Source organism: Xyrauchen texanus, chromosome 48 (genome assembly GCF_025860055.1).
Source record: "Xyrauchen texanus isolate HMW12.3.18 chromosome 48, RBS_HiC_50CHRs, whole genome shotgun sequence".
Taxonomy (NCBI): Eukaryota; Metazoa; Chordata; class Actinopteri; order Cypriniformes; family Catostomidae; genus Xyrauchen; species Xyrauchen texanus.
Window position 1 is genome coordinate 16,430,379 of NC_068323.1, and position 15,281 is coordinate 16,445,659.

General features: G+C 38.7%; 1 protein-coding gene across 5 annotated transcripts in view; it reads right to left on the bottom strand.

The window, feature by feature from the left end:
• LOC127639823 (serine/threonine-protein kinase Nek7) overlaps window positions 1–15,281 on the bottom strand; it is a 97,420-nt gene that overhangs the window by 23,710 nt on the left and 58,429 nt on the right. For all 5 annotated transcript variants that reach the window (XM_052122076.1, XM_052122075.1, XM_052122079.1 and 2 more), the window contains 3 exons: window positions 11,045–11,153; window positions 7,579–7,686; window positions 1,477–1,571 (listed from right to left, as the gene is read on the bottom strand). In XM_052122076.1, coding sequence (XP_051978036.1) covers window positions 1,477–1,571; window positions 7,579–7,686; window positions 11,045–11,153 — 312 coding nt within the window. The remainder of the gene's footprint in view (window positions 1–1,476; window positions 1,572–7,578; window positions 7,687–11,044; window positions 11,154–15,281) is intronic.

The window sequence follows — 15,281 nt, forward strand, 5'->3', positions numbered from 1 at the left end:
TTTGTGTACCACAGGGCGACAGCAGCGATCTGTTCAGGGCCGAGCCCAGAGCTGGCTTCAACAGAAGCTTAAGAGATCACAAATGTTCCACGTTTGCCTTCTCCCCGCACTTGGCTGACCCATGGCCACTACCAAGACGGGCAGACTGATCACACTGATGGGCCTGGTGCATTATGGGAGACTAATTAGTGCCAAGAAACACTGCCTCCAAGCAGCAGTGAACTCACATGGTTGTTTTTCAGCCCCAGGCACTTTGGGAGGTGTAGCTTCTGGTAAGCTTCCCCCCAAAAAGAGGCAAAGATGAGGTGGGAAAAAAAAAACACTCAGGGGAATTCATGGGATTGAATGGGTACCGAATTAACAATGTGTATATTTCCACACTGTGAGTGTGAATCTGTGCCTGCTTGTGTGTGTGTGTGTGTGTTTATACAGCAGTTTTTCAGTAGCAAGCACGTCCCGCGGGATCGAGCATTGTGTCGTTTACGGATTGCTACTATCCATTTCAGGTGGCCCCAGTCACCTGGTTAAGAGGAAATAGAGGCCAAAAAGCATGCAGACATACACAAAATGCCCAATTTTGAACCAGGCACAACAGTTTCGCAAGCTCTCTGTTATGTAACAACTCAAACTACCTGAAGGTTAAGGTATTTATGTGTAACACAGTACAAAACTAAAGCCAGTGTATACTGCAATCTTACACCATGTCATAAACAGATGCAATGCGATAAGATTCCAGCAACAAGCAATTTGTCTGTCCACTCTGAATTGCAACAATACTGGTGATGCAGCATAATCACAGCCGATCAGAATATATTTGATTAGAACCCTAAGCCTAACCATGTTTACTGTACTGTTATGAGTGTGAGTGATGCTGCAAACATTTTTAAAGCAAGTGATCGACAAAATGTCCTGTCACTCATCACTTGCTATGGTCAGTTATGATAAAAACTGATTAACATCGAAGACATAACTTTTATCGAGTCATGTCTGGTTAGGACATAGTGCTTCTGGTTAAAACATGTTTCAAAGCAGACAAAAAAAACTCTGCAGCCCTCCTTGCAACTTCATCTTCAATTTGAAATGCGGGCCAAAGCGAAAAATTCTGCCCTGGGTCTAATGGATCTTAGTCCATTGTGTCATCGAGAAGTGTATGCTATAAAGGCTAATCAAAGCAGCCAGTAACATTTCAGAGCAAGAACAGAACATGTTATCTAAACCACATGTAAATGTCATTCAAATTTCCCCATCAGCTTCAGAACGTACTCCAGGTTTCCTATGCTGGTACAGTTTACCTCAGAGTACAAAACCATACAGTAATTTTTACAACAGACAGCATGGTGAGAGTCACGGTGTAGTATTGCGTCTCACAAAAAGAGACGAACAGTGCTGGCAGAAGCTTGGGAAGAGAAAGAGGGTGGGGAATGTATAAACCGAGGGAGGGGATAGGGAATGCTGGGATGGGTATCTATACCTTACCTCATAGAGCAGGCAGCCTAGCGACCAGATGTCAGATTTGAAGTTATATCCGTTTTCGTGTATTCTCTCGGGAGACATGTAATATGGGGTGCCCACTGGAACAGAAAAAAAGAGATAGAGACAGATTGAGAGAGAGGGAGAGGGAGAGGGAGAGGGGGAGAGAGGAAGAGAGAGAGAGAGAGAGAGTTAGTCGGTGTCTGTTTTGGAGTGCATGGAGCTCATCCATGGATGCTTAATTGACAATGCTTTCAGACTGAAGAGTTTTAGATGAGTAAAGTGAGGTTAGTTACGACAAAGAGAGAAAACAACTCAACAATGCATGTGTGCAGTGTGGGGTGAGGGTTAAAATATATTTTAATGGTTCAAATATTGACAGTAAAGAGTGCAATCGAATATCAAACCATTGACAGTAGCAAAATTTCTACAACTGAAAATTTTAAGTGTTCACTTCTGAATCATATGGAACTTAAGGATTCTGGTTCTGATTCCGCTTAACAGTTCTGATTAAAAAAATTATATTAATCAGAATCATTAAGTGGAATCGGAATGGGAAGCAGAATTGTTAAAAAGTTAAATTTTTTACAAATCCCATGCCTTATTAGTAAAGAGTTTGGAAATTAAAATTTCTTAAAGATTCCATTAGTAATTTAAGTACATCTGATTTGATAACTTGTGAGAGTAATTTTAGTTTTTTAGACTGATTCAATAAAAAGAACCAGCTCATAAGGTTCTCCGTTCCCACCCTATTGCTGATAATGTCACAATTTAAACACAACTGATGTTAAAATATTTCAGGAGGTAATCCTCAAAAAGCTTGTTTGATTGCAGTTTCAGAATACAACGTAACCACTTTTGAGCATATTACTGCAAGAAATATAAGTTTTACTACAAATCGGTATCCTGGAACAATGGCACAACATGTAGGCTATTTGAGATGCATGATCTTGCATTAACACTAGTTGGTTACAATAGTTGGGAATTTTAGAAATATATATATAATTTGTAATTTGGGAGCAGTGATAGTTTTTGACATTCTGAATTGTGAGTTGTACAACAGCTTTTACAAATGGAGCTGAGTGCTGTGAATGATCATGAATGCATGTAAGTGGGTGGTTTGGAGAGTTGAGGAGAGTTTCAGGACTGTCTGTGAATGTGAGTATTGGGGAATCAAAATCTCAGCTTACATTAGAGTAGATTGATCATCTCTCATTCACTTCTCATTACAAAATAACCTGAATGATTTACAACAGGAGCCATTCAATACTGCCAGATGAAATTTCAATCAACTCAATAAATGTTTTCCTCCTCCACACACTCAAATTCAATCAAACCAAAAAGGGACAGAAAAAGTTTTCCATTGTCCTTCCATGGCGAGCAATTCTTCCTCGCTAATGCTCCATCGCTAAGGGTTTTCGCCAGAGCTGTAGTAGCACTTTCCAATCAGATGATTGCTCTCTGTTGCGCATGGCTAATGTGTGACGGCTAACCACACATGTATGCTGGTTTGGTTTGGTCTTACGTTACTCGTTGTGTTCAACTTACATGCTGATAATAAGATACATTCAAAATTTGACACGTCATTTTCCTAAAGTCAAAATTACCTAAACTTGTTTTACGTCCATAATGTGACTGACCAAATGAAAAAAAATGCAGGACGAGACCGATTTTATCAATCGGGAAATTATTGGATCTTGAAAAGTGGGTGTTACATAACAGTATGGAGCCAGACCTGAATGTGACTTTATAGTAGATTGAAACACCACCAGCACCCACGTTTGAGTATACTTTATGACAGTAACATGAAGGCATGAAAGTATCCTAATGGTAATGCTTCTTCTATCATTAATTCCCATGACTGCCATTAAATTAACATTAACTGCCATTATATTATTACATTAACTATTTGATTGATTTTAGAAAGGATACCAACAACAATAGCCAAAACAATATAGTGCACAATAAAACCAAGAACATATATTAAGAAAGTACAAAGGGTCCATTTTGATCACAAGTTGTCTTTAAGTGAAGAAACTTGCATGCACAAGGCTATTCTTAAGCAGAAGGTAAATAACATGTTTAAGTACTATGATGTCGCACATGTAGGAAGGCAATGAGACTCGCACCATGACACACGTGAGACTGAGCAGAGTGTCAGGTCACTTAGTCTGTGGCTCTGCACAGAAGTGTGGGTAATTGGCAGTGACTAATAGCCATCAGGCAGAAGAGCGAGACCCAAGAGGCCAGTCAAACTCCCTAAAGCCATGACAAGCTCCTTACTGTTCAGAGACTGTGGCCAACCAGCCAGCCACCGTGAAAGATTGATGATAGAAAGAGGGAGGGGTACCAAAAAAAAAGAATAGAGTAAAATCTAGAGAGAGAAAAACATTCTGACAAATGCTTGCGGTTTACAAAAGTTTAGCCTTGGCACAAACAGCTCAGATCTGACAAAGCGTTAAGAAGTCTCAGGTGGTGAGAACAAGAGCCAAAGCAAACGTCTCGACACCAAACAGCATCAGGATGGCTAGGCAGGTAGCGGGGCTGAGGTTGAAACACTTACTGAGAATAATACAGGCACAAACATGGCCCTTCCCTTCTACAGTCTCGCACTATGCTATGTGTATGTCAAACCGATCAAGAGCCTTTATTTTTATTCGCATAGAGGAAATTCATACAGATGATGCTACAGTGTTTGGGAAATTCCAACTGGCATCAGAGGAATATGATTTGTCACTATTATTGATTTCAAAAGCTTTAAATATATGATTACATCCTTAATGCTCCAGGAAAAAATTTTATGTAGTAATTAACCCCTTTATCGGCTTTATAGCTGGAACAAAATATATATTTTAATTGGTCATCACACTTGCGTCATTTTCATGCGCTCAGGTTAGAATGTAGTGCCTCGACATTCATAAATAGAGACTTGAAAAGATTAGTCTCCTCTTAAGCCCAGCGCTACAGAGCAACTATTCCAGAGCACAACAAATTAAGAGTGCATTACTTATTCATGCAAATAAATTGTACATCATATTGGGATACATTTCCATTATTATGAATTATGACATGATGATGGATTCTTTCAGAAATGGGCTGAGATCATTTTTGGATGCCAAACAAACTGTAAAAAAAGAGATTACTGTAGACTCTCAACGGTACGCTAATTACGTAGACATTAACGAGCATTTTTAATTACAAAAGAAGACCCCACAAATGTAAACTGCTCATCTTTATAGGTGAGAGGGATTAAACAGAAAATCTGTTCATTCCAGTTAACTCCTCAGACCTCTGAATCAAAACGTCATTCTCCGTCACCTTGAACCCCTTGGATGAAACACTAGCATGTAATTAGCACCTTTCTCAGCGTTAATTGCAAAATACAGGGGCTCAGGATTAGCATGCTTTTCCTTTTTATTTTAATGATTTTTTCATTGTTAAGTCTCTCACTTTCTTTTGTTTCTGATTCCATCTTTAAAAGCCTCCTTTTTCAGCTTCCCCCCCTCTTGCCACCTTGCTTAATTTAAAGGCTAGGAAGCCTCTGGCGGCAAATGTAAAGAAGAGCTAGCTTTCCTTTCTTTCTGTCTTTTGCTTTGTTTGTATCTGTGGGCTCCAGAGCCACATGGAGACAGAGTTAAAAGGCTAGGGCTCGGCTTCAGAGGAGAGGAATTGACAGCCATGGAAAAGCACTTCTTGGACCTCCATCCAACGCGCATCCCTGAGTTCTACCGTGGTGGTTTGTCTCGTACAGGCTGAACTGTCAACCCCCAAACCGTACTGAAGCAACCCTGCACCCTCCACCCTAAACCGCCCCCATGCAGGGGGGGGAGAGAGAGAGAGAGAGAGAGAGAGAGAGAAAGAGAGACGATGCAAAGGGGAGGGGAGAGACGGTGCGAATGCGAGGAGGAGCGAGAGAAAGCTTGAGAGAACGCGAGCAGGAGTGGGAGGCTTTGGTCTACCTGCCCAGAGGGAGACACAGATCGAAGGTCTCTTTGCTCATGGGTGAATTTAACCTGCCATGTAGAGAGAGTCATGAATTTCATACCCTGCTATGGCTCAACCTTGAATCTTTGTACGGAGAGCCCAAGCCTGTGGGACAAGTGACAGAGAGCCTGCAGAAGACTTTCACTGTACTAACCCAACACCTCTTTATGATCATTTTACATTCCAACTGTCAATCCTAAAACATCCCAGGAAAAGAATTCTGGTTGCATGAATAAATAAATAATAAAGGTGTGGATGTAGGTAGGTGGGTAGATAACTCTACAAAAGACCACTGGAACTAAGGTGGTATGATGCACTTGGCAAACCTGATGCATTAACTGTTACAAATCACGTTAGGGTCTTAAAAAAGCCTTGCTAGGGATCCCTAACACAGCAGTCTGTAAATGATACCATGAGGCACCGGCCCCGTGAGCAGGTGTAAATGGATGATTTGGTCATACGGATCCAGTGGCTCTAACGAAGATGGTCCAAGCGTTCCCCAGCTGACTCAGACACCATTTTGACATGATTAAGCAGTGCCCTAATTAAGCCCAGAATAGAGAATCCAGACTGACTCTGAGAAAGCCTAGAGTGATGTGTCCTGTAGAGGGTGCTGTGCACTCAGGTTTTTAGGATGCAGACACACTTATTTCCTGACTCAGAATGTTATTTTCCGTTCAGGTGAAAGCAACAAGCTTATAAAAGTAAGATGAACACACACTGTTAGGTTATTTCTAGATACTGTCAAAACACTTTCTTATTTGCACCGGCATCGTACTTATCAACACGTTGATAAAACATAATACCATACTCCTACACACTGTACAATCCACAGTTAGATATTTTGCCTATGTATACATTTATATGCAATTTTTTCTGTTTCAAATAATGTGTACATTGCCAATACAAGACAAACATCATGGCACAATATTCAATGTGCTTTTCATTCTTGCTACATCTTGAGTGAATGTTGTGCATTGTCTTTATATTGTAACTTGTCAGCAACTCACTGAGACAATTGTTTTATAATAAAAATGTGAAATAAACATTACATATCAAATCACAATTACAACCATATTAATTCTGTAACTAGATTTTTCATTATCTGAAGAAAATGTGGGTGGTGCTTGCCTGTGGAAAACTTACCACCTCAATGCTAGGGGGTTGTGTGTGGTTGCTAGGGCATTACAATGAAGATGTTAAGGTGTTCTTGGTGGTTGCAAGGTGGTTCTTATTAAACCAAGTAAAAAGAGCCCATTCCTAAGTCTCTATGGTATCTTGGTCCCTAGATCCAGCTAAAAGAAATTCTTTGGGATTTTCTGCCATTTTTTATTTGGCAGGTGAAAATTGTACAATTGAGGTATTGTTTATGTCCATTGCACAAGTGCCACAGGACAAGTTAAGTGCTGAAGTGTAGTACTTAGGATAAGGGGTTTGTTCAAAATTTGATTTAAGATATTTCTTAATGGAGCTGCATAGCTTCAACAAATATTCAAGTCTGACCTTGATGGTTGGAAATGTACTCTTTTACAGTAATACAAATGCTTATAAAGCAGAACTCAGGCTGTTAACAATTTGTATACTCTTGAAATGAGATTTTAAACAACAGGTCATCTTGAATATAAGATGTGTTAAAACAGCGCGTGGGCCGTGTTTTTCAGCTTAGAGTTCAGCATGTGGCGTAACTCTGCCACCGAAGCATGGCGTCATGACTGACACCTTTTCGGGCAACTTTGCCAAAAAGGGCGACTCTACCAAAAGGTTGCTCTGTCATGAGCAGTACAGGGTGTCTGGACACTGTTGGGTTCATTAGGGATTCAAGATCCTTTCCTCACCCAGACATCAAATGTGTGGAGAGGTGTTGTGGGGTCAAGGCAACAGGAAATCCCAAACTGCAAAATGAAATGGATACAGTCACTGCCTGGCTTTGCTCTCAACTGGCCCCAGGGGCCGGCGGGAAGTCGCTTTTTTATAACAGACACATGGTTTTGCTCGCGGCCAGCCCTAATGAAACACATCCAGGCCCTACTGAGTAATTAAAGGGCTTTTCTGCTGTATTCAATCCTTATTTTCCAGGAGAGACAAACGGAAAGAGACAGACAGAGTAAGGGAGGGTGTGCTTACCTAGGGAATGAGCCGCGGTGGTTTTTGAACTGAAGAAGCGTCCCAAGCCCAGGTCACCCAGTTTCACCACTCCAGTGGCTGTGATGAAGACGTTAGCGGGTTTAATGTCTGTAGCAGGAATAAATGCTGGTTTTAGTGGTGGATCAGATACAAAGGCCAAAGAAAATATTTGAACATTAAGTTAAACTTAAAAAAGCTAATTGTATGGCATAAGATCCAAGTTGCATTAGTAAACAAACATAAAAATGCAAATAAATGACGATGGAGCATTTCTTAGAATTTATTCAGCCTTTTTTGCACAGTTGTCATTCATGACAATAAGTTCACTAACACTTTCCACTAAGCTTGATGTATATAAGGTATTCATATCCTTTTTTGTCTTTATTTCAAACATCTTTTTGTGGAATTTTTTGCTTCAAAAGATTGCTTTAGCCATCTTGCTATAAAATAAACTTTTGATATTTTGTTATATAATGCAATGATATATATATAAAATAACACCACTGTTTTGTTTGGTTAATTTTTTACCCTTTTAAGAGTTAAAATAAATGTTACTTTGTCTTTTAGGTGGTAATTAGGGTTTTGCTAAGTCGTTGCTAGGTGGTTGCTAATGCATTACTTAATGGTTGCTTACTGGCCTAAGTCAAAAGAGACCATCACTATGTCTCTATGGCATCCTGATCACTAGATATGAGTAGGGACCATTTCGATAGAAGTCACATATTGTTTGTGTATTTTTTTGCTCACCAGGAAGACATTTATATTTTATTCAGGAAAAAAAGTTATGTAATTGTTTCAAAAATGTGTTAATATTGTAATCTTCTTTTTTTTAACTTGAAATGTGAGGTTTACTGTATACTGTATCTACTATAAAAGAATAGTACCAAAACTGACATATAGGTGGTGCTCTTACCTGATTAAATGTTATTTTAGAAAGCTTATGTTCAATGTGAAAAACATGTTCATGTTTATAATCAAAAGGGAGGTTCTGAAAATCCACTGTAGTCTATCGGGTCTTTTTTGACCCGGTAAAGCAGAAGGCTTAAGTATGGCTTAAGTGGTAAAATAATTTTCAGGTCCACTGTAGATGCATACTGTAGAAGTAAGGGTGGGAGAGAAACACAACACTCAGACTTAACAAAACAATTCCAATCCAAAAACCAAACAAAAATGCCCTCAATAAATTTCAGGATACTAAAGTTTAATAAAGGTTAACAGAAAGGTTACTATTAGCAATATATTACACATCAGCTGGGGTTAAATCACTTTCTTGTGACAGCAGTGCACCATTCAGAGCCAGAACACAGGATGAGGAGGTGACACTGCTGAAAGCATGTGCTTTTCCGTTTGATGTCAGACACCTCTGAACATGAACTTTTCCAACAATAACACACATGCACACAGGCCAGGCAGATTAGAAGCTAACATTCTAGCTACAGATCAAGATGAGAACTGACTGCCACAGGCGTGAAAAACCACACCGCAGGATTAAATTGCAGCATGCATGGATAGAGCAGGTGTTTTATATAATATATACCCATGGCCTGTTGAAATCTACATCACTATTGCTCAGATGCATACTGGCCATGCACAGATCTCGTATGTTACAATACTTCACCAAGAATTGCATGAATATTGTACATGGGAACCGGGGAAGATAGTCTCAGGTTGCTATGAACAGTTGTGTCATCTTGCTTGTTTTGAAATGGCAAGAAGATGATGCAATACACTCAGCAGTGTGTCTGGTCAAGCTTGTGCATAACAAAGACCATAGACTGTCGTCTGAAAGCTAATCAGAAGCAGCTCAAAATACAAAGAGTTCTGCGTCATATTAAACAGCAGCTCATGCACTGTAACATGCAATATTACAAGAGGCTTATATCAGGGTTCCCACACATTTTGACTAACTTTTTCATGACCTTTCCAGTCGTTTGAGATTACTGGACAAGGATTTTAAAAAATAGTTTAAATTGTGTGACAAATTAAATCTTATTATCACAAATTTTCAGGTTTTCTGCGACCATGGGAACCCTGTTATGATGATTTCTGTAGTGAGGGTTCAGATTTAAATAGCTCATGTGCATCAGTTGCAGACATATAAAGTGCCCAAATCATGGAAAACATGATTTTTCTTGCTCTATGTACTATGTAGACAAACCAGAGTTTCAGACTTTCGCTTTTGGAGTAGGGTAGTGTTGAGTTCATTGAACTGTTTCAAGCCAATAACTTATGAGTCTTTTGACAGAAGCATTAAAACCCAGTGGCAAGACAAATGAAAGATGCATTGTTCATTTATTGACATTGTATAATCTCATCACATTCATACTGCAAATTTGCAAATCAAGGTCAAATATTATTTATTTTGCCAAGGTGCTGTAGATTGAGTAAGGGTGTGTTCACACAGGTTTGATTCGATTAAAATGAACTCTGGTGCGATAGCTCTGTTAGTGCGGTTCATTTGAACCTTGGTACGCACTAAACAAGCGAACTGAGACCACCTGAAAAGTGGGTCTCGGTCCGCTTCCAAACAAACTCTGGTGTGGTTTGATTGATATATGAACGCAACATGGACTAAAGACTTCTAAACGGACCAAAAACAGGAAGTAATTTGCCTAATACTAACCTCAAGCATACCTGGTTCTTCTCATCATAGGAGCTATGTTTCCCATTATAGTTCGGTACTGGCTTCGGAACCACCCGTCAGCCGTCCTTCCAACATATCTTCGTTTGTGTGTACAATTTAGGGATTCCTGCCTTGTTTTGACTCCTTTACACATTTTATTAACTCTTCGTTTGTTCTCAGCTGGTAAAAATACCACCATATATACATATATACATCTAACGAGCGCATTTCGCCCAGCATAGTTTTGGATGTTCGGTAAATTCCGTCAAAAAATGCACGTAATAAAACTGTCCAATCAGGTTGAGACTTTTCCCTGATGCCTTTGGTTTTGTATCATTAGGTTGAGTGTTAAAAATGCCAGTGTGAACGCTAAACGAACCAGGGCTAAATGTATCATTTTCCTTTTTGGTCCAGACCAAGAGGACCAAGAGAACCGAACTACAAGTGTGAACACACCCCAAGAGTGCAATGCCATCTCTGAAAAGCGGTGCAGGAAACATTCAGACATACAAACATTTAAAACAGAAAACTTTCTTCCATGTCCAACCAGACCATTCATTAAAACTAAGCTGCAAATATGGATGATTCTGAAATCATAATGGCATAATTGACATCACAAAAGCAACTTGGCAGGGGTGTTGTGTCTCACTTCACATGTGAAGAGGTTAGCCTATAATAATTAAGGTAAGTCTTGAAGGTAATTATCACAAACAGAAGAAATTATTTTTGACTAACATAAATGGAATAACATTATGAGGACTTCAGAAAACAAAAACAAATAGCAACAAAAGTATAGAGAACTTGTCCCCTTTATAGACTACATGCAAAGGTGTGTGTATGTACCTCTGTGCATGACACGACGGGAGTGCATATGCTCTAGTGCACTACACAGCTGAACAAAGTACTTCCATACTGTCTTCTCAGGAATCAGCCGTCTTTGTTTCTTGAAATGCTGCAGGCGATAAACAAATAAATAAATAAATAAATAAATAATGCAATGCTCAGGCCAAAACAGAATTTGAATGGAACATGCAATCTCTGTTAACGGGAAAAATCAATGTTTTAATTTAGAACATCAACAGTCACCAGCTTTCAGAGTTAACTGTGCAATGACTCTTGATTAGGCAGTTCTTTAAGCAATAAGTCATACCATTACTCACCCAAAATAAGGGTGAGTAAATGATGTAAGAATTTATATTTTTGGGTGAACTATCCCTTTAGGACCAGATTTTAAAAATCCTAACGCATGTCTTAATATGTGAAATGTCCCAATTGCTCAGCATGGTCTTTATCTGGTACAATGAGTACAGCACAACAGGTTTAAAGTAGTGACTACGGATGTGAAGGCCTCTGGGCCTGACGATAATCTAATACAGGCTTTAGATTGAAAATTCTCAATAAACGTTCAATCCCTTTTCATTTGAAGCAACTAAAATGGAAAACATCTGAAGTTTGTGAATACAGCAGGAGCCCTATTGGGGAAAAACATTTGGGGAGACTATCAAATGCACACATGCTTGGGACGATTGAGGTATACAAGCACTGAGGAAAAGTCTCAATGAATGTCACAAAATGTAACTAGATAGGACCGACAAGAACTTAGCAGGCTCCTGGGAAAATATGGTCTAGGAAGTAGAATAAAAGCTGATGAAAATGTGCACTGATACTGTGATTTCATTTTCAAACTTTCTTACTGACCTGCTAAAGAATCATTGAGACCAATTTTAACCAGTTTATTAAAAGGAACCACCTCAAAAGATAGATTCGCTCACAAACCAGACATCACTATGGCTTGCAAGTCATGTTTTACTAAACACAAAAAGTATATTTAGCAGACTAAACATTTTAGATCAGAAATAAACTAAATAAATGCATTAATATTATGTGTTCACTGTAGAATTGTCTATTACTTTTCTGTCTTTTAAGATTTAATTCATTTCCATGACTCTTCAAGGCCAGAAAACAAATTGGTATTTCTAGGTCTTTTTTTACTGTCCATAAGAACCATGTGAACCTGATAACTCTTTTGGAATGTTAACAGATGTTTTCAATATAGGTTGTCTGATAGTGGATTTTGCCAATACTGATAACTAAGGAGGTGATAAAGGCTGATAACCAATTAATCAGCAGATTTTAGTTTTTTTAAATCAATTTATAGAATGTTTCAAAAATGTTTTAGTCTTTCCTAACTACGATGGGATCATACATAGTGTCCACACGAGTCAAAAATGAACTTTAGAGTTTATTGTGCAACCAAAATCCCAATAACAAACAGAAAATGTGGTGCACAATGTACCAATAGACTTTTAACTATAAACAAGCGAGGAATAAACATTTATACACATCTATATTTAAGTATTTACCAAATTAAGCTTATTATAACGTATATTCGCAAGATAAAGTTTTTTTATTTTTATATATATATATTTCACCAAAAATATTGGCAACTATTGGCATTCATTTTTGCAGATAATTGATAGTTCCAAAAAGCAACCATTGGCGCAGTCAATAAACAGCTATATCGGTCAACCTCGTTTTTAGTTTTCTTAACTGCAACATTTTCTCAAGTATGGGGTACTAGTGGGCGTTTTCAAAACATAAAATTTATGGTGGAGAAAATGAAGTTTTGGTGTCAGTGAGAGGTATAAACCAAGCAAAATCTATGTGTTTTTAACCAAAAACACCTGAGAGGATGTGACCTTACCAGAGGAATTAAATTATGTATGTACTTTCCAATCATCTCTAGACATAGTCTGTGAGCATTTGCTTTGGCAATATCTATTAGTCAACTATACGTCTAAAACCGAATGCTTGTCAATTCTATTTATCATCATACACAATTTTGTTAGTGCATGTGGCGCTATAATTTACCTATTTCACATCAAAGTGTAACATTTGTTGTAACAGAAATGTTGCAGTAGGTTATTTATATATTGATGGCAATTCTAGACTGTACTTCACAAATAATCAGTTATTCATTCTTTAAATCTTAAAAAAAGCAAGTGCAATACAGCATCCAATATTCTTTTTTACAGAATTATGCAGTTTTAAAACTTTTAGAACAATGTCATCCAGTACAGTTGGCTTGCTGTGGATGAGGTCTTAGAGAGCACGACCTTGCTTCAAACCAGAAATTAATATGACGTTACATTATTAATTAAGACAGAATTAAACTTGCTTAGCAAAAACAACTCAGAAATTATATGACCTTTTCACATGCAGTCTCAATAATTGAGCCACCAGCAATGAGCTAAACCTCCTTGTCAAGGCACTTAAATGGGGTAGGGAATGGATTAACAAAACAAAAATGGAGATGCAGAGGTTATTTTAGGGCAACTTATTAGTTAATTGTACGAATGCTCACTTTGCCCATTTTGAGCCTTGTCCCACCCGTACCTCTTCATAGAAATTATCAGAACGGCGGTGAGCCTGCAAGTCTTGAGCCCCAGAAACCTTGGCCCACATCCAAACAAAGCCAGTGGATCTATTCTTCCCCTGCCTTTCTATTTGCATATCAGAGGGCTGTTTGATGTCAATGAGGGAGAGCGGCAGCCCCCTCTGTGCCTTTAAAAAGCATACACGGCACATGCAATATTCTGTAAGTGCATGCAAATGAAGAAGCCATTTGATTTCATTTGAATTCCGAGATGGACAGAGAATTGGGGAGGGGGCTGTGAAAATCAAAAAGAATAAAAAATGTAAAATTTATGCATTCGGAGCTTCTGTTTTACATATGGCTCGATGTTCAGTCGTATTCGTTTCACAATGCTGCGGGGATTAGCCCTGATATACACCTTTGGAGTGACATTGTTTAATAAAAAAATAATACTAATTAAAGGGCTACGCGTGGAAAAAAGGAAGGGCACGAGAGAGAAATCTGCCGGAGCAGCGGAGCAGACAGGAGTAGCTGACGGTCAGAATATTTGCTGGCTGAAGACGGGAGAGCATGATAAGATGCCTGTTACAGTCTGTAACTGACTGAAGGCGTCATCATACTAATCCTTCCTGTTCATCATTTACCGACGCAATCCTCTGCAAATACTGGAAAAGCTTTGTCTGGGAAGTTTGTTTGCAGCTAGAATTATTTATGCGGGTGGAGATTTGGCGGACGGGATCTTTACATGCAGGTCATTAAAGTTGGAACATCAGGTTGTAAATGCGAGCTGTAGGGGTTTGTCAGGACTCGTGAAAATGGGATGGGAAGATAAGCGAATCAAAAGTGCTGAATAGAGCTACATGATAGTAATAAATAATGTGATTCTTATAGTGTAACTAAAGGCATTGGATAGTAAAAGCTAGAGAGTATGATTTTGATCATCATATTAGCTACAGATATACATTAGGGATTTGCAATCAATGACATAAAACAGGATTCGCTTTAACTAAAAATAACCTTATACAGTGCATTCAGAAAGTATTCAGACCCCTTAATTTTTTAAGTTATATTGCAGCCTTATAATAAAATGCTTGAAATTATTTTGTTCACATCAATCTACACTCCATATCCCATAATGACAATGCAAAAACCAGATTTTCGATAGCTTTGTACATTTATTAAAAAGAAAAAAAATGAAATATCACATTGACATAAGTATTCAGAACCTTTGCTATGACACTTAAAATTTAGCTCTGGTGCATCCCATTTCTCTGGATCATCTTTGAGATGTTATTACACTTTGATTGAAGTCTACCTGTGGCAAATTCAATTGATTGGACATGATTTGGAAAGGCACACAGGTGAACACAGAGGTGAACAAGAACCCGATGTTTCACTCTGGTTGAGCTCCAGAGATCATGTGTGGAGATGGGAGAAACTTGCAGAGGAATAACCATCACTGCAACACTCTGTTAATGGTCTTCCAATCTGGGCTTTATGGCAGTTGCCAGACAGAGCCTTCTCCTCAGTGCAAGACACATGATAAAGCACCTAAATGACTCTCAGACAAGATTCTCAAGTCTGATGAAACAAAGATTGAACCGTTTGGCCTCAATTCCAAGCATCACGTCTGGAGGAAACTAGGCACCACTCATCACCTGCGCAATACCATCCCAACGGTGAAGCATGGTTGTGGTAGCATCA